The sequence below is a fragment of the Phyllosticta citriasiana genome (assembly GCF_038021145.1).
Source record: "Phyllosticta citriasiana strain CBS 120426 chromosome Unknown IWZ02scaffold_4, whole genome shotgun sequence".
NCBI classification, from domain to species: Eukaryota; Fungi; Ascomycota; class Dothideomycetes; order Botryosphaeriales; family Phyllostictaceae; genus Phyllosticta; species Phyllosticta citriasiana.
The window spans coordinates 312,643-330,176 of record NW_027117281.1 but is presented as its reverse complement, the minus strand read 5'-3'; the positions used below and the strand labels follow the sequence as shown (position 1 = coordinate 330,176).

The window sequence follows — 17,534 nt, the reverse complement described above, 5'->3', positions numbered from 1 at the left end:
GTGCTCGGCGACTATGTGATTGCGTCGGTATGGCTTCAATATCGTTTTCTGGGGTGCATGGAGCGGGCAGGGTGAATGCTGGCAATGTTGATGTGGAGGAGAGGTGTCAAGTCGCGGAGGCGAGCCGTGGCCGCGTCAGGTTGCGGAACTTCAGCCGACGGTACGGCCGCAGATCAAGGAACGACCCAACACCACCACCAACCCGCCATGAAGCTTGGAGAGCTCGGACCTGCCTGGCGACGTCAATTGCCATGACCTCAAGACATGGAAGCTTCAGCGAGCTCCGGAAGCCCGCAGAAATGGCGGAGCAACCTCACGCAAACTGGATCGTACACGCTCCGCAAGGTCCTCTCTGAGATACCGCTCTCCGCCGAAGGAAATCACAAAGATGTCAAGATTACTTGCGCCGAGTTCTGGAGTTAGTACTGACTGAGCTCCATTCAGTTTTGAGCTTTCCTGGCTGACCATCTTGCAGATGACAACCTTTACATTGGCACCTCCGCGGCTGAGATATTGCACTTCGTCCTCATACCACCCGAGCCTAGCGATCCATTTGGGCAACCGAGCTTCATCATCGCATCGAGACTTCAGCCGGGCTACACACAGGATGCAGGCATAGGGGTGCAGCAGATTCTCATACTTCCCAAGGTCAACAAGGCTTGTGTCCTCTGCAACAACGCGCTCACCTTTTATTCGTTGCCGGAATTATCACCCGCCTTTGCTTCCCAGAAGCCGATTAGCTGTTTATGGGTAGGGGGAGTAGACCTCAATGGTGCACCGGAGAATGACTCGGAGCTGGGGGTTGTCATAATGATGTGCCTGCGGAGTCGCATGCAATTGGTCCGGATTGGTGAGGAACCGCGGAGGATTCGAAATATCGAATTGGGGGGCTGCTTGTCCACATCTCGCCGCGATGGGTTCGCGTGCGTTGCGGATGCACATTCTTATGCTCTACTGGATGTTGTGCACCAGCAAAAGATTCCCCTTTTTCCAATATCATCTCTGGACGAGGAAGCAAATGCTCATGTCGGCGGAGCTTCCGAGGACATTTCAATCACGCAGCCTGGGATATCCCGAAGTGTATCTGCCAGCAGCGCAACTATTCAAGAAGGTGGAGAGAGCAGTGGTCCATCTGATCCATCAAGACTGGCCAGCCCAAGTCCAAGGCCTCCAAAAAGCACAAGGCACGGGTTCGACACACCAGATATTATGACAAGATCATTTACGCCTAGCCCAGCACAAACTCCTCCTCCGAGGTCTACAAGCCCACCTTCTCAGGCACCAACTACCGAGGACAAGGCTCTGCCTCCGGTTCCGCAAGAAGCATCCGAAATCAGACAACCTTCGCCCCCTGTCGAAAAGAAGATTACACCTCTGAAGCCACACGTTGTGTCTCCCACTCCCACTGAATTTCTTCTCACAACTGGAACGACGCCGGAGGAGCCAGGAGTTGGAATGTTTGTAAACCTTGACGGCGATGTAGTCCGCGGCACGCTCGAGTTTGAGACCTACCCCGAGGCATTGATTACCGACGGCTCTGGGATAGATCCAACCATGGCCATGAGTGGCTCGCTCAGTGGCGGTGAAGCTGCTGAAGAGGGCTTTGTGCTGGCCGTTATCAAGCGCCGGACCACGTCGGGGGTTTCAAGGGGTGTCGAAGTGCAACGCTGGGACATGGATCCGGGAGAAAATGCGGCATCAAGAGAGTGGTTAAACTTGGGGGCGCTGCCTAGTACCACCGAAGATGAATCGCGCCTCCTTACCCACAGCACGCAAGCTCTGGGCATTCGGACTGTAACGACAGAGAGCGAGCTTAACTTGACCGAGATTAGCGACATGCTCTCACCCCGGCGATTGCGTCTGAAAACAAAGGACTCGCCAGATCCTCAGAGCGAAAAAGTTGACAAGGACGCCGAGGTTGCTAGAGAGAAGGACGAGCGTGCATTCACGAGCAGCTTATGTCGATTTAGATCGCGCAATATGCTTTGGAATGACAACGAGGTTTGGTGGATCGTCAGGAACCCACTGATTGCCCAACTCGATGCAAAACTCACCTTGGCTCAGAATTCCACACCGGGCAGCAAAATCATCAGTCCAAGACGTCAGAACGTCGACTATTTGCTGAACAGCATCCGAGGCCTAGAACCCCGAACCGAGGCAGATTACCTTGGATTCACCTACATCCGCCAAAAGGCTTCTTTGCTGCTCTTCATGGATCTAATCATCCAGACAAAGTTTGGCGTTGCTATTGATGACCTGCACAGGAGCAAGACGGAAGAAGCATTGCAGCAGGGCGAAGTCGATCCCCGAATCATCTTGGCTCTCTTGCCGGTGCTCAGGGACGAAGTTTTGCAAGGACCAAGGGGCATCTGGATACAAGGAGGCATCCAAGAAGTCGTCGAGGGTTTCTTGCTGCAAGAGAACCTCGCAGACTTGTCTCTGGATCCGACTGGACCTCTTGCAAACACCCTTCTTCAGTTAGTCAAGCGTTATTTGCTGCGGTGGCGGAGGAAAAAGGGCTTCGGCAGTGTCGCCGACGAGAAAGAGGTCTTTTTCAGTGTGGATGCCGCCTTGCTCCACTTATTATTGCTTCTCGACACTTGCAGTCCGCCTGGTCCTGCAACCCCCGGGTCGCTGCGCGCCGAACTAAACGCGCTCGTCGACAATGGTGTCGACTGCTGGGATCGAGCGGTCGAGCTTTTGGAGCAGTACAAGCGCCTCTACGTCCTCAGTCGCTTGTATCAAAGTCGCAAGCAGGCTGCCAACGTCCTCGCAACTTGGAGACGCATTATTGACTCGGGAACGAACAAGGGCAACGACTTTCCCGATGCAGAGTCTGAATTCCGCAAATATTTGGGAAGAATTCGAGATCGACCTGTTGTTGAAGAGTATGGCACCTGGTTGGCGAATCGCAATCCCAAGTTGGGCGTTCAAGTTTTTGCGGACGAGAACAGTCGAGTCAAGTTCCGCTACGATGAGGCCGTGGATTTGCTCAAAGCAAAGGCGCCAGGCGCAGTCAAGGAGTATCTTGAATATCTTGTCTACGGCAAAAAGGTAAGAAAGTTCACAAGACATGCGATGAATTGTACTGACTTGAAAAGCAAACGCAATATGCCAACCACCTCATATCTTTCTATCTCGACATAGTCGTAGAAAAGCTCGAAACATCGCAAGAAGCCAAAGACACGCTGCTCCAGACGTACGAAACGTATCGTGCGCTCCGAGCTCCTAAACCAACCTATCGTCAATTCATCACCGAAAACTCCTTCGACGCCGAATGGTGGCACAGCCGGTTGAGATTGCTTCAGCTACTCGGTACCGGCCAAGACGCCGCGTCTTCATACAAAGTGGATGCCATCCTCACACGGCTCGCACCATTCGAGCGTGAACTCGTCCCTGAAATGATCATCTTGAATGGGCGACAAGGCCGCCACGAACACGCCATCCGTCTGCTCACACATGGGCTCGGAGATTTTGACACGGCCATCAGTTACTGCCTGTTGGGCGGGTCTTCGATTTACCGTCCAACCACTGGCGGCGTTCCTACATCTGCACTGCCATCGCACGAGGAGCAAGCTCGGCTTTTTGGCTACCTCCTCCACGAGTTCCTGCGCATCGAAGACATCTCAGACCGTATTGAGCGGACGGGCGAGTTGCTCGAGCGCTTTGGTAGTTGGTTCGACGTGCAGCAGGTGCTAGGCGTGATTCCAGATGACTGGTCAATCGACATCTTCTCCGGGTTCCTGATCAACGCATTCAGGAGGCTGGTCAGGGAGAAGAATGAGACGAGCGTTGCGCGGGCATTGAGCGGGGCAACCAACTTGAGCACCAGTGTAGAAGTGATTGAGAAGATGGAGAGTATGGGGCCGCGGATAATCACTGACGGCGCGAGCGGTCAGCACGTCAGTTGAGCAAACGGAGCAGGCAAGCAAGCATGATACCCTCGCATGTACAAACAAAGTCACATATGCAGCTGATCATGGAACAAAGCATCAAAAATGATTGTGAAAAGTAAACACATGCAGTGCTACCCGAGCTGTGATTCGCGCGACAAGGGCAAGGCGGGCCAGTTGCAGCACCTTGATGTCTTGCTAAGCAACGCGCGTATATAAGCAGCTCACCACCTTACTCTAATCCATCCATCCCTCCCTCTCCCTTCCCAACCCATCCACCTCTTACGACATGGACTCGACCTTGTGGACGCCCGGGAGATCGGGAAGCCACGAAAACTTGCTCTTGGAGTACAGCTCAACACCAGGCTTGTACTTTTCGTTGTGGTCGATGAGGGACAAATCGTCGAGCGTGCCGCCCTTGACGAGGGTGGTGCCAGCCAGCATTTCGCCCTTGACGAAAAGAAGGGTGCCGCACTCTGGGCAAAAGTGGTTCGTCACCTTGCCGCCGCTCTCGCCGACGCGCGACCACGTCTTGGGCGAGCCGGATGCCAGCTTGAACGAGTCCTCCGAGATCATCAGGTTCAGGCTGTACGTGCTGTTGGAGCTGCGACGGCACGCGGTGCAGTGGCAGAGGGCCTGTCGTGTGCCCGAAAGAGCGTGGGTTTGATTAGTGTCGATGGTCTTTTTGGACGTCGAATGTCGCACAAGCGCGTGGCCCGGACCGTCAGATAAGCAGCCACCGCTGTGCTGGGTGGTTGCTTGGATCATGGCGGTCCGTCCCGAACGCAAGCCTGTCTGCCTCGTGCGGGGTGTGGGATTGGGTGGATGCTTACCGCGCCGTTTGGATCGCCTTCAAACGAGTACTTGATGTTGCCGCAGGCGCATCCACCGGTGACCGTCATGATTCCGATAATTTCTTTGCTTCAAAAGTCTTTCGCGTTCAATTGTTGTTCAGAGAAGGAAGTGTTGGAGGAGCAAGAGTTGGTCTCCTGTGGGGGCGGTTGTCTACTTATGCGGGGTCTCGGCCAACTTTCACACCACGTCTCTTCCAGTACAGTTCCGTAACGTCCGCCGCATCTCCACGCTCTTCAGCCGCGATAAGAGCGGGGGGCCTTGTTCAATTCCTTCGTCTTTTGCTAATTCCTAGAGGTATTTATCTAATGCACTGCTGGCATTGGCTGTGTGGGTCTTGACTTTCACTTCCCGTGTACTTGGGCCTTTCGGGAGGTTTTGGCACTGAGCCGTCCGCCCTCGATTCCAGCAAGATCTACATGGGTACATGTCGGAGGCGCCGCTTTCTTGTCGGTGAGCCAACGTCCCCCGCAATGTTGCTTGCTTGGACCACATACTCGTTTGCATTGGCGCTCGTGTTGCTCCTCGTCCGGCTGGTCTTGCGAGTCCAGCGGACTATTTAGCCCTTGTTCACCAATTTTCGTCCCGGCTGCAGATTGAACGGATTGCAGTCAATGCTCTCGTTGTCAATGCAAATCTCTGTACTGCCTCTCCAGTCCTTATGTATGACGTACAATTCCAAGAATAACCAGCGAGCTTTTAGAGAGGATCTTTCACATCTTTGCCTTTATAGTGCTACCGCCGTCTAATGAAATAGTGGCGCCATTGACATAGGCCCCAGCCTTGCTGGACAAGAAAAGACAGGCGCCAGCAACGTCTTCCGGCTTCCCGATGCGGTGAAGCGGAACAGAGTTTTCTATGTCAGACTTGAACTTTTTCAAAGTAGCGGCCATCATCTTGGACTCAAAGGGTCCACACGCAAGGGTGTTTGATCTATAATCGGTTAGTCATGAAGCATTCATTGCAAGGCTCGGCCGACATACGTAATGTTCCTCTGTCCCAAGTGATGTGCGAGCACTCGACTCAAATGATGCAGACCTGCCTTGCTGCTGGAGTAGGCAAAAGTCTCCAGTGCGGGCACCTTGAGCCCATCAACGGAGCCAATGTTAATGATGCGGGCCGGATCGCCCTCGACGGCTGCAGCCTCCAAAAGAGGGGTGACCAATTGAGTAATGGTGAACACGCGTTGCAAGTTCAAAGTCAAGACTCTGGTCCAGGCCGAGTCGGGATATTGCTCGTACGGGGCACCCCAGTTGGATCCAGAGTTGTTGACGAGAACGTGAAGCTTCTTTTCTCTTTTGCTGAACTCTTCGGCCAGCTTCTTGCAGTCGCTTTCTTTGTAAAAGTCGGCGGGGATGGCGTGAGCCGTGCCGCCGCTCTTTTGGCCGGCCTTGTTCAGCTCTGCAACGGCGGCTTCGCATGCCTTGGCGTCTCTTGACGAGATGTACACCTTGGCTCCGTTAGTGACATATCCCTCGGATATCATCCGACCAATGCCTTTGGCTCCGCCGGTAACGAGGACGACTTTGCCCTTTGCCGTGTTAGCTGTGACTTGGTGTTGCCGTGTACAGCATTGCTACCTTGACATCAAAAAGACTTGCAGAATCCATCTTGTGCAGTTGATGAAGATGGAAAGTCCTCACTTGTCCTCTTTATCAAAGGAAGTATTAATCCGGGGAAGTTTGACCGAGGCTTCCGGCCATGGTCCCAATTGGGAACTCCCCGAACTGCGGGGCGGCTCGACTGTGGCTTGTCTCCATGTGGCTCGTGGCTGAACCTTGAAGCTTCCTCCAAACCCACAGCTACAGCCTCTACACCTTTACGCCAACACCATCAGCCATGGACGAACTCCAAGCAAGACATCGCAAGGAACTGCGTGACCTCCAATCACGCATCACCCAGAAGAAAAAGGGCGCTACTAAGAAGACCCGCAAAGGCGTCAACGACGAATGCGCCAGACTGGAACTCGAGCTCAAGGAGCGGCAAGAGCAGGAGATGGCAGAGCTTCAAGGAGTCTCTGGGGATGCCCCATGTGCCGGAGGCGCGACCGACGCTCTCGAAACTGAAGAGGCGGCAGAGCAGAACGATGGCCTCGCAGCCGCTACACATAATCTATCGATATCCTCCAACTCCAATACCCCATCTGCAAGCGACGGCGCAGCGACCCCAGACACACAAGATCAAGGGCCTAAGCGTAAAGGGAATCGGCAAAAGGCACGCCTGGCACGTCGTGCTGCGGAACAAGAAGCTCTCGCGGCTGAAGCGGCGGCAGAGGCCCAGTCCATGCCCGACCTGCGGAAGAAAGAGCGAGAATCGCTGTTGGAACAATTTGACAAGCTTGGTCTGAAGGAACAGGTGATTCGCGCGGATGGCCACTGTCTTTACAGTGCAATAGCGGACCAAATGGCCAGCCAAGGTCTCAACCTAAAGCCGTGGATAGATCCGACAGTCATTGATCAGGGAGACAAGAAACCAGAAGGCTACAAGGTTGTTAGAAGTGCTGCTGCGGATTGGATTTCGAGTCACGCCGACGATTTTATGCCGTTCCTTGAAGAGCCGCTGGATTCCTACGTCGTCAAGGTTCGCGACACTGGCGAATGGGGCGGCCACATGGAGCTCATTGCTCTTGCGAGGACTTATGGCGTCAACATCAAGATTCTCCACGCCGATGGCAGAGTGAATACCATTGAGCCTGGAGCAGGAGGAAAGGCGCGCGGAGAAGAGAAGGAATTGTGGTTGGCATATTACAAGCACGGGTTTGGCCTAGGAGAACACTACAACTCGCTCAGGAAGGCCTAAGATTCTACACCATTTCGCCATTGTGGTCTTCAAGGACTTAATTTTACGGCTTCGCTCCTACGATGGATGCCGCCAGACGCTGACCATGTCCGTGCCTTTGCCAATCTCGTGGGTGTTCAGAGGTGCAAAGTGCGCCTCTTTGTATAGCCCTTCCTTGTTTGTTTTGGGGATAATGTAAGAGCCGAACTGATCAGTCTCTTCAATCACATGTCCGTCCTCATCATATTTCACCTCATCTCCAGGGCGGCTCAGATGCTGATCATAGACCTTGGACGGCAATCCGAATGGAGGACCACCAGTGGAAGGAGGCTTGTACGTTGGGAATTCGACACAGACAAGTGCGGCGCGCGGATCGTGAGAAAGGAGTCGCGACATTCGCAGCGCCCAAGCAGGGCGAAGCGCCGGTGGGAGCGCAGACAAAAACTGCATTTATCAGCCATTCCACCAGTACAATTACAACACTACCATGGGACCAAAAGCACGTACGGTATAATCATAGATTACGTCAAATCCACCTTCCGCGCCTATCTTTTGAAGCCAATCGTCTTTGAAAAAATCTCCGCACACGAAGTTCGCTGAACCTCTTCCCCACTTCTCGTTCAACGTCTCGTATCCATCTTTCAGACCACGCTCCTCTGCTTCCTTTACCCATTGTTTCGCTGCTTCAACAGCCGCAGGGCTAATCTCAAGCCCCCACGCTTCATACCCAGCGGCGCAAAGCAAGAGCACGTCATATCCTTTTCCACAACCTGGGACAAGTGCGCGACGCCTTCGTCCATCCACCACTGGATCCGGGAGAAGTGGAGGCTCGTCCCGGCGAAGTACATCATCAGGCAGGTTGTTCTGGAGCAGGTCGCGCAGAGCGGGGTTTGGCAAGCCCTTATCCCATGGCAAGAAGGAGCCGTCGCACCACAGTTCGTCCCATTTGGCGCCTTGGTCCTGGGGAGCAGTCGAGCTGAAGTGCGACAAGAGGCGGGCGCGGGCGTCGGTAGGACGGTCGGCGGTGGAAGCGTCGGTCATGGCCGCAAAATACCTATCAGAGGTGCTCTCTTTGAAGGTGGTGACTTCCTTGTCTTGAGTCGTTGGCGAATGACAAGAGATGGTGACGGGTGATGGCAGAGGTATGCCGGCAGTTTCGACGCCAGGATCCGACTCATGATGCCGTGGAAGCCGATGTCGCTCCGCCGCACGCTCGCATCGAGGTCATGCTGTGGCGCCCTCGTGTGGCTTGCGGCTTCTGGGTAGGGCTTACATATCAACACACTCTTGCGCCTGCATGCCGAGGCAACGGGCAGCCGAGAACAACGAGCTCCGAAAGAATGTGGGTCAGACACGTTGGTTTTTTCAAAGATTCGGCATTTCAATTGTGTTCCGTGCAACTGCCGAGGAGACTGTTGCTGCCATGCGCGCAAGACTTGACCGGCATGGGATAAAGCTGGCCAGGAACGCTACTCCTCGCACCACCGCTCTGGCGGCTCCCAAAACTCAGGTTTGACAATGGGAGCTAGGAACAGGAGCAAGGACTAGGGGGTCAGCAGCGTTGATGAAAAAAAAGTGCTTAGCCGTGCTTATTTTCCTCCGCCACTTTTGCATGCGGACAGCGGATAATCGGCACACTGCCCTCACTCTGCTCACACCTCGACATGCACCACCCTGCGGCCTACCGCAAGTGGCGCGGATCGTCCCCATCCATGGGAAATATACCTGGTGATTTCTGGCCTTCTGTGGCCCTATGCCATCTCTGCTCCCTCCTTCCTTGCCTCCTCCCTTGGCCTGCGCTTAGGACCATTCAAATTTTTTGCTTCCCGTGTGCGCGCAAGCAAACGAAAGAGCTGGGGAAATACAACAAGGCGGAAAGCGTCAACACTGTTTTGAACAAAATCTTAGACTTTAAGACGACTCCAGATGAAAGAGCTTGGGCAAAGGACGCTCTGCACCGGTCGACTATTACTATTCACTACGACAATTGAGGTCGTCTAGACCAGACTCCAATTGCCGCCAACAATGCCCGACCACGAAAAGAAGCCCACGCTCGAGTCGACGAGCAAGGAAGACCACGATCTCGAGGCAGCAGAAGAGCAACCGCACCCAGCGTCCAGCAGCTCATCAGTATCTGATAAAGATGACGGTGCCGCTCCAGGGTTGCAGCAATCGACGACTCGGTCCTCCACAGTGTTTCGGCCCCCCACCATGGTTCCCCGCAAAGAACGACGAGGCCTTCTATCCAACCTGTCACTCATTCCCGAAGTGACAAACCCGTACGAGTATAGCCGCAAGATAAAGTGGACCATCACAGCGGTCGTGGCCTTTACCGCAGCTGCCGCGCCTATGGGATCTGCCATTCTGTTGCCAGCCCTCAGCGAAGTGACGGCGGACCTCAACACTACCGCCACCATTGCCAATATGACCGTGTCGTTTTACATGCTGGCCATGTCGATATTTCCGCTGTGGTGGAGTTCGTTCTCAGAGACTTTGGGCCGACGAAACATCTACCTCATTTCCTTTACGTTCTACCTAATTTTTCAAGTCCTCTCGGCCGTATCGACAAACATCTCGATGCTCATCGTCATGCGAGTGTTTGCAGGCGGAGCATCGGCAAGTGTGCAGGCCGTTGGTGGTGGGACCATTGCCGACGTGTGGGAGGTCAAGGAGCGAGGTCGCGGCATGGGAATATTTTACTTGGGGCCCTTGTGTGGACCGCTGTTTGCCCCCATCATAGGTGGCGCTCTGGCCGAAGGGCTGGGTTGGCGGAGCACGCAGTGGTTTCTGCTGATATACGGAGGCATTGTGTGGCTGACCATATGCTTTTGCTTGCCCGAGACGCTTCACCGCAAACCGGCGGTTACAAAGACGGATTCGCCTGACCCTCTGGCTGGAGCAAACACGACCGAAGAGATTGAGGCGTCGGTAAGCGGCATGGAGAAGCCAACCACGAACCCTGCCTTGCAGAGAATCTCGACCCGGCAAAGCACCCAAGTCAAGGCCAAAAACTACCTTGGAATTCTCCGCCGCTGCTTCCTTGATCCACTAGGCATCATCCTATACCTGAAATTCCCGGCCATTTTCCTCGTCGTCAGCTACGCCACCATGGCCTTTGCCAGTCTGTACGTGCTCAACATCTCGGTCGAGGCCACATTCAAGGTAGCGCCCTACAACTTCTCGACGCTCATAGTCGGACTGCTGTACATTCCCAACTCACTGGGATACATGTTCACAAGCGTTTTCGGCGGGCGCTGGATCGACTACATCATGCTCCGCGAGGCGCGGCGGAAGAACCGGGTCGATCCGGTCACAGGAAAGCTGCACTTCCTGCCCGAAGACCGCATGCGCGAGAACGCGTGGCTCGGGTGCGTGCTGTTCCCTGGCGCGCTCGTCTGGTACGGGTGGACGGCGGAAAAAGGCGTCTTTTGGTTGGTCCCCATGGTGGCCAACTTCTTCTTCGGCATCGGCAGCATGCTCATCTTTTCCATGGTCACCACCATGTTGACCGAGTTCATGCCCAAGAAGGCGAGCAATGGTATTGCGCTCAACAACTTTGTCCGCAACATTTTTAGCTGCGTCGGCAGCGTTGTTGCGCAGCCGCTGATTGATGCTATTGGTGATGGCTGGCTGTTTACTGGTTTGGCCGTCATTTCTTTTTTTTGGGGCACCTATTGCATTTGGGCCATGGCGAAGTATGGTGAAAAGTGGAGGAAGCGCATGGATGGGCACAAGATGTTTGCATAGCGGTTGAATTGGATTTGTAGACTGCATGGATGGCATGGCGTGGCATGACAGATGGCATGAAGGCACGAGATTGTTTGATAGAAATACCAATAGACGGAGGAATTCAATTAATACAGAAATCATGAATGATCAAATTGACAAAAATTTTGACGAAGATGCCGTGGTGTTGAGTCCCGTCGGGAAGAACAACGCCGGTGCGTGGATCGGCCCGTGGCCGCGGCGTCCATCTTCCCCGACGCGACTCCACGGAAGCTATGACAACGTCTACTCGACCAATGCACCCCATTGTTGAACAATGTCGAAATGATCACAGCCCTCCGCGGTCACGCTCCTCAAGCGTCTTCCATCCGTCATGCCAAACGCTTGCTCTCCCCTTCCACCTCGCGCCGCTACCGCCGCTTCAATTGCCAACCGTTATTTTTTCGCCGGCTGTATTCGACCGAAAATGAACACGCAGCCCCCCTCGAAACTGGGTCTGCTCCCTCCACCGACATACAGCCCGAAGTGCCCGGACATTCAGTAACGCGAGAGGGTTTTGGCGACAAGAATGAAGATGCTCAAGAAGACGTGCGTCCTGCGCATCAAGGCAAAGAAAACAGCGCCGCGCCAAAGACTGAAAATGAACACGCACATCTTGAAACTGGGTCTGCCGCTCCCACTGCTATACAACCCGAGGGGCAGAAATATACAGTGACGCGAGGGGGATTTGGCGACGAGGACGAAGACGCTCAAGAATACGTGCGTCCTGCACGTAAAGCCAAAAAAACAAGCGCCGCGCCAAAGACTGAAAATGAACACGCACATCTTGAAACTGGGTCTGCCGCTCCCACTGCTATACAACCCGAGGGTCAGAAATATACAGTGACGCGAGGGGGATTTGGCGACGAGGACGAAGACGCTCAAGAATACGTGCGTCCTGAACGTAAAGCCAAAAAAACAAGCGCCGCGCCAAAGAGCCAATGGCAAAGATTGCGCAAGGTCGAGCCCGCAGTAACCACGACTGCCACTCCAGGGAACACTAGACGCGAGCCAGAACAGTACGAAAAGGATCCGCTCTCTTTTGTTTCCGATCCTTGGTTGTCGACCTTGAAAGATGAACACGGCGAACCTACTGCCGCGCCAGAGAACACGTTCAAGCGCACCACCCAGGAAGATCTAGTCTCGCTATCCACAACTACGCCGTGGGAGCTTCATCGCCGATATGGCTTCCTTGAACGCGGCTTCGAGTTTGACAGCTTTCTCTCCGCCCGCTCCTTCATCATCGAGGCCATGCAATTGAAGGACAGCCTCAATGCCCACTTGTCCCTTTCGAATTTTGGCAGGCTTGTATACATGAGGTTAGGAAATGGCGAAAAGGACAACGCGCGTTGGAGTCTGTCGGACGAGGACGTGGATCTTGCTTGGGCGTTGCAAAATGCGGCAAAAAAATACTTGGGAAAAAGGCAAATTGACGCGTCGGCGAGGCCAATGGGCGACCTTGGCTTTTCTGATTCATGGTCGAAGACAAGCAGGCTTCTCGTACCCACATCCACGAGATGGCACCACATCTTGGACTTGCGCAAACCGCCCATGGCCTGGCTGACCATGGAGTACCGACCGTTGTTGCAGCTCGGGCTGAACCCCACCGAGGTTTGCGAGGCATTAGTCAACCAAATCACAGATGATGTTTTGAAACAAAAGAATGGAGAGGAGGATATGGCATTCCCGGTATGGTGCGTCACGGATCACACGCTCGCCGTAAGTCAGACGGAGTTTTTCAGGACTTTGGCCAGCATTTCCAAACCAGGCGATGGACGTCTGCAATTTCGTGAGACTGTGATTCTCCACCGCACCTTCAATCTGGAGCAATTCAATGCTATGGTGAAAAGGGAAAGTCAGAGCTTGAAGAGCGTCAAGGATGCAGGTCCCGTTGGAGTCCTTTTGAAGTCGGTGACGAAAAGATGGAATTTATCCACCGTGGAGCGCGACACGCAGCCAGGATCGGGTAATGACTCTGCTGTAGAAGTTTATTTGAAAGGTTGGCGTCAATTTCTGACAAGGGAATTGCGACCAATGGTTTACCGTATTCTTGTCAAAGAGCTCCCGGAACATACGCAACACATCGAGGCGTTGCCTGAAATGTACACCAAAGAAGCAGTCATCAGATCCTTGGAAGCCAGGAGCGGAGCTGGAGAGGAAATTGGACCAGACGCGGCCAAAATGCGCTCGAAAAATGCTGCCTTGAATCAACAGCGAGGCGAATTGGGGCTGAAATCGCAGCATGCCTCCAAGCAGCGCGGCTTCCGGACTCCAAAAGGCTTTGGCACCCTTGTAAGTATGCTCCGAGAAAGACTTGAAGAGGATTCAAGAGATCTACATCAAGGAAGAGGCCCAGACGATGTGACAAGCCTATTACCTGCAGTCCAGTCAGCCGCATGGGACGTCAAAAAGGATGCAGGGCCGAAGGACACTATCGTCCGAGCAGACCCACCGGGTATCGGAGAGAATTCGAGGTGGAAGGGCAAATATGACTGGCTGGTCAACCTGGTCCAGAAGAGGCAGCAAATAGAACAGTCACATCAAGGCTGGGAGAGCAGCCAAGACGGTAGCAGCGTGAACACTGAACTGGTCGGTCTACTATCCAGAGTTGGCAATCGGAATGAGGTCATCGATTGGGAAACGCGGTATCATGAGCTGTTACAGTGCGCCAAATCGCTCGGCCTGATGAGCAAGCAAAGAACCGTCCACTGGGTACCGGACACGGGATTCAGCAAGCGGAAAAACGAGAGAATTCACGTCAGCCGCCAATCAGCCCCCGACAAGGGCTGGAAAACGAAACAAGACAATCATCCCATGCCGCAGCTCGACGAGGCGCAATACGTCGACATGCTGCAGAATCACACGGAAAATAGGCGGGAGAAATACAACGACATCCTGTACTACCACTGGCTGCCGGGCGAGAAGCTCAACCTCAACGACCCGGCGGCCGTCGAGGCAAATACGGAGCAGACCTGGCGTCCCACCTCGTTCAAGAAGTATTTCATGCAAAAGGCCATCGCAAGATATCGAGACCCTTTGTCGACGGGCATGCCCGATTCGCTCGTCGACGCGCCGGGCCTCGAGAAGCAGGACAGACGCCCGCCCTTTGCGACCTGGGGCTCCGGGAGGCCATATGCCCGTCCGCTCGACGCGCAGGGCTGGTGCTTGCACTGGCAGCCGGGCGAACAGCTCCATCGTGATGAAGACGGCCACATACGGGCTCCGACTCAAGAAGAGAAGGTTGGGCAGGAAAATAAGTTGATGAAGAAAGAGGCGCGAAACGATGACGACCGGCTGGCACCTCCACCGGCTTCGGACGCGATGCGCTTGGAGAGCTCCAGTTCCTCTTCGGGTTCCTTTGATGGAGAGGCCGAAAGACGGCCAGACAACGTGGAGTACGTCACGGGCTACTACACCAAGCATTTCATGCCCCCAGGACAAAATTTGGCGTGGGATTCAGAAACGCAGCCGGTGCAAGAGCAGCGGCATGCAGAGACAGAGACAGAGGCAGAGGCAGTGTCAGAACAACAACTACGGGAACAGCTGTCGAGCGCGGAAAACGACCCCGCAAACGTCGGATTTCTCGACGACGCAGAAGCGGAGAAACTCATGCATGAGGTAGGTATTATCAAGGAAGAGGGCAAGGAGAGTGCTTTCACTGAAGGTGAGGGTGTTTCTGACAAGAAGGACGGGGAGGTCGAGGCAGGGACCAAGAGAGAGGGAGTTGAGGAGGGCCGCAAAAGTGAAGATATAAAAGACAAAAAGGACGGGGAAGCAGAGACAGAGGCAAAGAGTGAGGGGGATGAGGGCCGCGAGAGTGAAGAGACAGAAGGCAAGAAGAAGGAGAAGAAGACGGTTTTGGGCCGGGTATGGGAAATGTTCCTGTAGAGGTTGGTTGCAAGGGGCCGCTGTGTACGAGAAGGTCTTTGTATATATGATAGATATGTTGATGGACAAGTAGATAGGTGGAGGAAAGTGCCCGCTGCCACCAAGTCCCTTCTCGTTGGACACTGCCGGAACCGTGAGATGCTTCGATCGCAGACCACAACAGAAGGGAAAGAGGCTGACTTGGGAGAGCTCGCGTCGATAGCGTTCCTACAGCTTCGAGGAAGGTGGGTGAGTAAGTGAAGTGGCAACGAAGTAAACACAAGTGTTTCCGAAGCTACCTTGCACATTCTTCACACTAATGCCCTCTAGATTTCCCAAATCTAGGTATCGAATCTCAACGCCAACCTGCTGGCAAAAAACCGCCAAGGAAATCTACAAGCCACAACCGCCGTGGCAATTCAGACCGTTCCATCGATGGCATAGAAAAAGATGCCCTTCTGCTTCACCGCAGCGCCAAAAGTGAAGTCAAGAAGGTCGCCTTTGGAAAAGTACCACTTTTGCTTTGGCCTGCAATCGCGACCTCCGAGATCTGTAGTGCTAGCGCTGCGGCAGAGCTTGAGGGTGTACCCGCGCTCATTGGCATTCATTTGATTATTCGGCGCAATGACATACGACCTTGAAGTATCGACAAAGCGGCCGCTGACAAACGCCTCGGTGAGGGCAGCCTTCAGCGTGATTGTTTCGATGATCTGCGTGTTTTCGACCGAGCTGCTGGCGTCGACGGTGCGGAAGCCGTACTGCGTTGTGCGGCGGCGCTTGGGGTCCGGCTCGAGGTTGTCCGGATCCGACTGCCTGTCCGGCAGGCACAGGATTACGTCGTCGTCGTCGTGGTCCCGTATCTCGACGCAGTACGTCCCCTCGCCGCACTCGCTCTGCACGTGCAGGTCCTGGTTCGCATTGACATGGCAGACTTCGACCCATGCGCGTGGGCCGCGTTCTGGGTCGCAGATGCGTCCGAGCCAGTCATCTGCGTGGTCGGGGCCGCAGATTTGGTTGTCTGGCACCGCGCGCTTGCTCAACTGCTTGAGAGTGTCTCCTTTTTGGTGGTCTTTCTGGTGCAATTGCGCCTTGGGTGCGGCAGAGCCATGGACAGTGTGATTGCCAAACACGCGGGCAAGCACAGCCTCGACGTATCCCTCTGGCAATTGGGGACCGCCGTCGTCGATGACCATGTCCCCACGTCCAGGAGAATTCCAACGGGACGAGACGACAAACGCAGTAAAGGTGATGCCGCTCGTGACCAAGGCAAGTAGGGCAAGAATCTTTGTCGTGGAGGTCCTCTTGCGGCAAAAAGTTTTCCCAGGGGAGTCGGAAGGCAGCTGAACCGATTCCTCTGGGAAATCTGAAAAGAGCTTGTCGCTCGTCTGGGAGGGAGAGAGGGCTTCTAACGGTTTCGTGAGCAACTTCGCAAAAAGGCAGGCAGATTCGAGCTTACCCCCCATCTCACAGTGAATGCTCATACCAAGTTCAAAGGGATTTGAGACTTGTAGACATGATGAACAGTCTGAAGGAATTCTGGACCACGCCAGATATTAATAAAAAGTGCTGCATAAAATTTCCAAGGCATCATGTCATCAAAGTCCGAGGCAATGTCCAGGTATGCGTCGTGCGTGGCTAAAATAACCTTCAAAGTGTAAATGGTCTACGTTTAAGGAAGATAACTTTAGATATCAATCACCCAGATGATGGCGATTTACATGGTCGCAGGAATTAAGTTCCCCATGTTCCCCGACGAAGAACACCGTCCGTTGATCCCATTGCCAAGACTACCGTGCTGTCTTGATGCCTTGCCTATACGAAATGTGCATGCTCGAAACACCAAATGGAATTTATGCACTGATTGGCTCCGGGGTTTTGGCTGCTTACGCACGCAAAAAGCTTGGAATGTAGCCCTTAATACCCAGATTCGGTTTCGTATTCCATTCGACAGGGACGAAAGTGCGGTTGTCGCCGGCGTTGACCAGACAGAAGGGATTCAGTTAAAGTGTTTTGAATACGAACAGACACCATCGCGAGACTGATGCATCGTTGTGGATCTTAGGCCAAGAGGATACTGCACATCCTGAAGGGTGTCACTATGACATCAGGTGCGAGAATGGGGTGTTCATTTCCAAAGCCTGCGCCGATGTCTCTTATGGACAAAAGCCAATGGCTCAATTCTAATGGATGGCGAAGTTTCTGGGCCGTACACTGGAATTGAATTCTGATGGACGAAGGAGGTACAAAGTGGCGTTAACAAGACATCTTCCCGGACACAGAAAACAAGAGAACTAACTGGTCTACGGAAGAGTCCGAGACATCAGAGCAAAAAAGCAAGCAAATAGAGAATACATTAGAAGGTGCATGTAAACGTGCGTT

General features: G+C 53.9%; 8 protein-coding genes across 8 annotated transcripts; 4 read left to right on the top strand and 4 right to left on the bottom strand.

Annotated features, from left to right (window-relative positions):
- Positions 1–86: 86 nt before the first annotated feature.
- On the top strand, positions 87–4,015 carry IWZ02DRAFT_445952 (uncharacterized protein). The gene is made up of 3 exons (XM_066767199.1): positions 87–418; positions 476–3,054; positions 3,102–4,015. Exons 1-3 carry the CDS (start codon positions 265–267, stop codon positions 3,909–3,911), a joined length of 3,543 nt encoding a protein of 1,180 aa, XP_066624320.1. The 5' UTR covers positions 87–264; the 3' UTR covers positions 3,912–4,015.
- On the bottom strand, positions 3,980–4,997 carry IWZ02DRAFT_199685 (Mss4-like protein). Its single transcript, XM_066762543.1, has 2 exons — positions 4,727–4,997; positions 3,980–4,529 (listed from the first exon to the last, which is right to left on the bottom strand). The coding sequence occupies exons 1-2, from the start codon at positions 4,793–4,795 to the stop codon at positions 4,176–4,178; spliced, it is 423 nt and encodes a 140-aa protein (XP_066624319.1). The 5' UTR covers positions 4,796–4,997; the 3' UTR covers positions 3,980–4,175.
- Positions 4,998–5,355: 358 nt separating this feature from the next.
- Positions 5,356–6,412, bottom strand: IWZ02DRAFT_199485 (short chain dehydrogenase/reductase family protein). The gene is made up of 3 exons (XM_066762542.1): positions 6,326–6,412; positions 5,729–6,276; positions 5,356–5,678 (listed from the first exon to the last, which is right to left on the bottom strand). The coding sequence occupies exons 1-3, from the start codon at positions 6,353–6,355 to the stop codon at positions 5,459–5,461; spliced, it is 798 nt and encodes a 265-aa protein (XP_066624318.1). The 5' UTR covers positions 6,356–6,412; the 3' UTR covers positions 5,356–5,458.
- Positions 6,413–6,541: 129 nt separating this feature from the next.
- Positions 6,542–7,771, top strand: IWZ02DRAFT_199422 (uncharacterized protein). Its single transcript, XM_066762539.1, has one exon. The coding sequence runs from the start codon at positions 6,585–6,587 to the stop codon at positions 7,542–7,544; it is 960 nt and encodes a 319-aa protein (XP_066624317.1). The 5' UTR covers positions 6,542–6,584; the 3' UTR covers positions 7,545–7,771.
- IWZ02DRAFT_199429 (S-adenosyl-L-methionine-dependent methyltransferase) lies at positions 7,573–8,692 on the bottom strand. Its single transcript, XM_066762540.1, has 2 exons — positions 8,031–8,692; positions 7,573–7,967 (listed from the first exon to the last, which is right to left on the bottom strand). Exons 1-2 carry the CDS (start codon positions 8,562–8,564, stop codon positions 7,602–7,604), a joined length of 900 nt encoding a protein of 299 aa, XP_066624316.1. The 5' UTR covers positions 8,565–8,692; the 3' UTR covers positions 7,573–7,601.
- An 856-nt stretch (positions 8,693–9,548) lies between these two features.
- IWZ02DRAFT_416107 (major facilitator superfamily domain-containing protein) lies at positions 9,549–11,409 on the top strand (the record flags this gene model as incomplete). The annotated part of the gene is made up of 2 exons (XM_066765782.1): positions 9,549–10,385; positions 10,446–11,409. 2 exons carry the CDS (start codon positions 9,549–9,551, stop codon positions 11,268–11,270), a joined length of 1,662 nt encoding a protein of 553 aa, XP_066624315.1. The 3' UTR covers positions 11,271–11,409.
- A 164-nt stretch (positions 11,410–11,573) lies between these two features.
- IWZ02DRAFT_431328 (uncharacterized protein) lies at positions 11,574–15,176 on the top strand (the record flags this gene model as incomplete). The annotated part of the gene is made up of 1 exon (XM_066766155.1): positions 11,574–15,176. The coding sequence occupies one exon, from the start codon at positions 11,574–11,576 to the stop codon at positions 15,174–15,176; it is 3,603 nt and encodes a 1,200-aa protein (XP_066624314.1).
- Positions 15,177–15,325: 149 nt separating this feature from the next.
- IWZ02DRAFT_515534 (uncharacterized protein) lies at positions 15,326–16,636 on the bottom strand (the record flags this gene model as incomplete). The annotated part of the gene is made up of 2 exons (XM_066770653.1): positions 15,326–16,560; positions 16,612–16,636. 2 exons carry the CDS (start codon positions 16,634–16,636, stop codon positions 15,575–15,577), a joined length of 1,011 nt encoding a protein of 336 aa, XP_066624313.1. The 3' UTR covers positions 15,326–15,574.
- Positions 16,637–17,534: the final 898 nt, after the last annotated feature.

Bases quoted from the DNA above. Each gene is read 5' to 3' on its own strand.
- IWZ02DRAFT_199485 (XM_066762542.1), bottom strand. From the start codon at position 6,355: ATGGATTCTGCAAGTCTTTTTGATGTCAAG. The intron at 6,277-6,325 runs GTAGCAATGCTG...AACACGGCAAAG, and splicing joins CAAGTCTTTTTGATGTCAAG to GGCAAAGTCGTCCTCGTTAC. The intron at 5,679-5,728 runs GTATGTCGGCCG...AACCGATTATAG, and splicing joins TTGGGACAGAGGAACATTAC to ATCAAACACCCTTGCGTGTG.
- IWZ02DRAFT_199685 (XM_066762543.1), bottom strand. From the start codon at position 4,795: ATGACGGTCACCGGTGGATGCGCCTGCGGCAACATCAAGTACTCGTTT. The intron at 4,530-4,726 runs GTAAGCATCCAC...GGCACACGACAG, and splicing joins AAGGCGATCCAAACGGCGCG to GCCCTCTGCCACTGCACCGC.
- IWZ02DRAFT_199422 (XM_066762539.1), top strand. From the start codon at position 6,585: ATGGACGAACTCCAAGCAAGACATCGCAAGGAACTGCGTGACCTCCAA.
- IWZ02DRAFT_199429 (XM_066762540.1), bottom strand. From the start codon at position 8,564: ATGACCGACGCTTCCACCGCCGACCGTCCTACCGACGCCCGCGCCCGC. The intron at 7,968-8,030 runs GTACGTGCTTTT...TGATAAATGCAG, and splicing joins ACGTAATCTATGATTATACC to TTTTTGTCTGCGCTCCCACC.
- IWZ02DRAFT_445952 (XM_066767199.1), top strand. From the start codon at position 265: ATGGAAGCTTCAGCGAGCTCCGGAAGCCCGCAGAAATGGCGGAGCAAC. The intron at 419-475 runs GTTAGTACTGAC...ACCATCTTGCAG, and splicing joins TACTTGCGCCGAGTTCTGGA to ATGACAACCTTTACATTGGC. The intron at 3,055-3,101 runs GTAAGAAAGTTC...TGACTTGAAAAG, and splicing joins ATCTTGTCTACGGCAAAAAG to CAAACGCAATATGCCAACCA.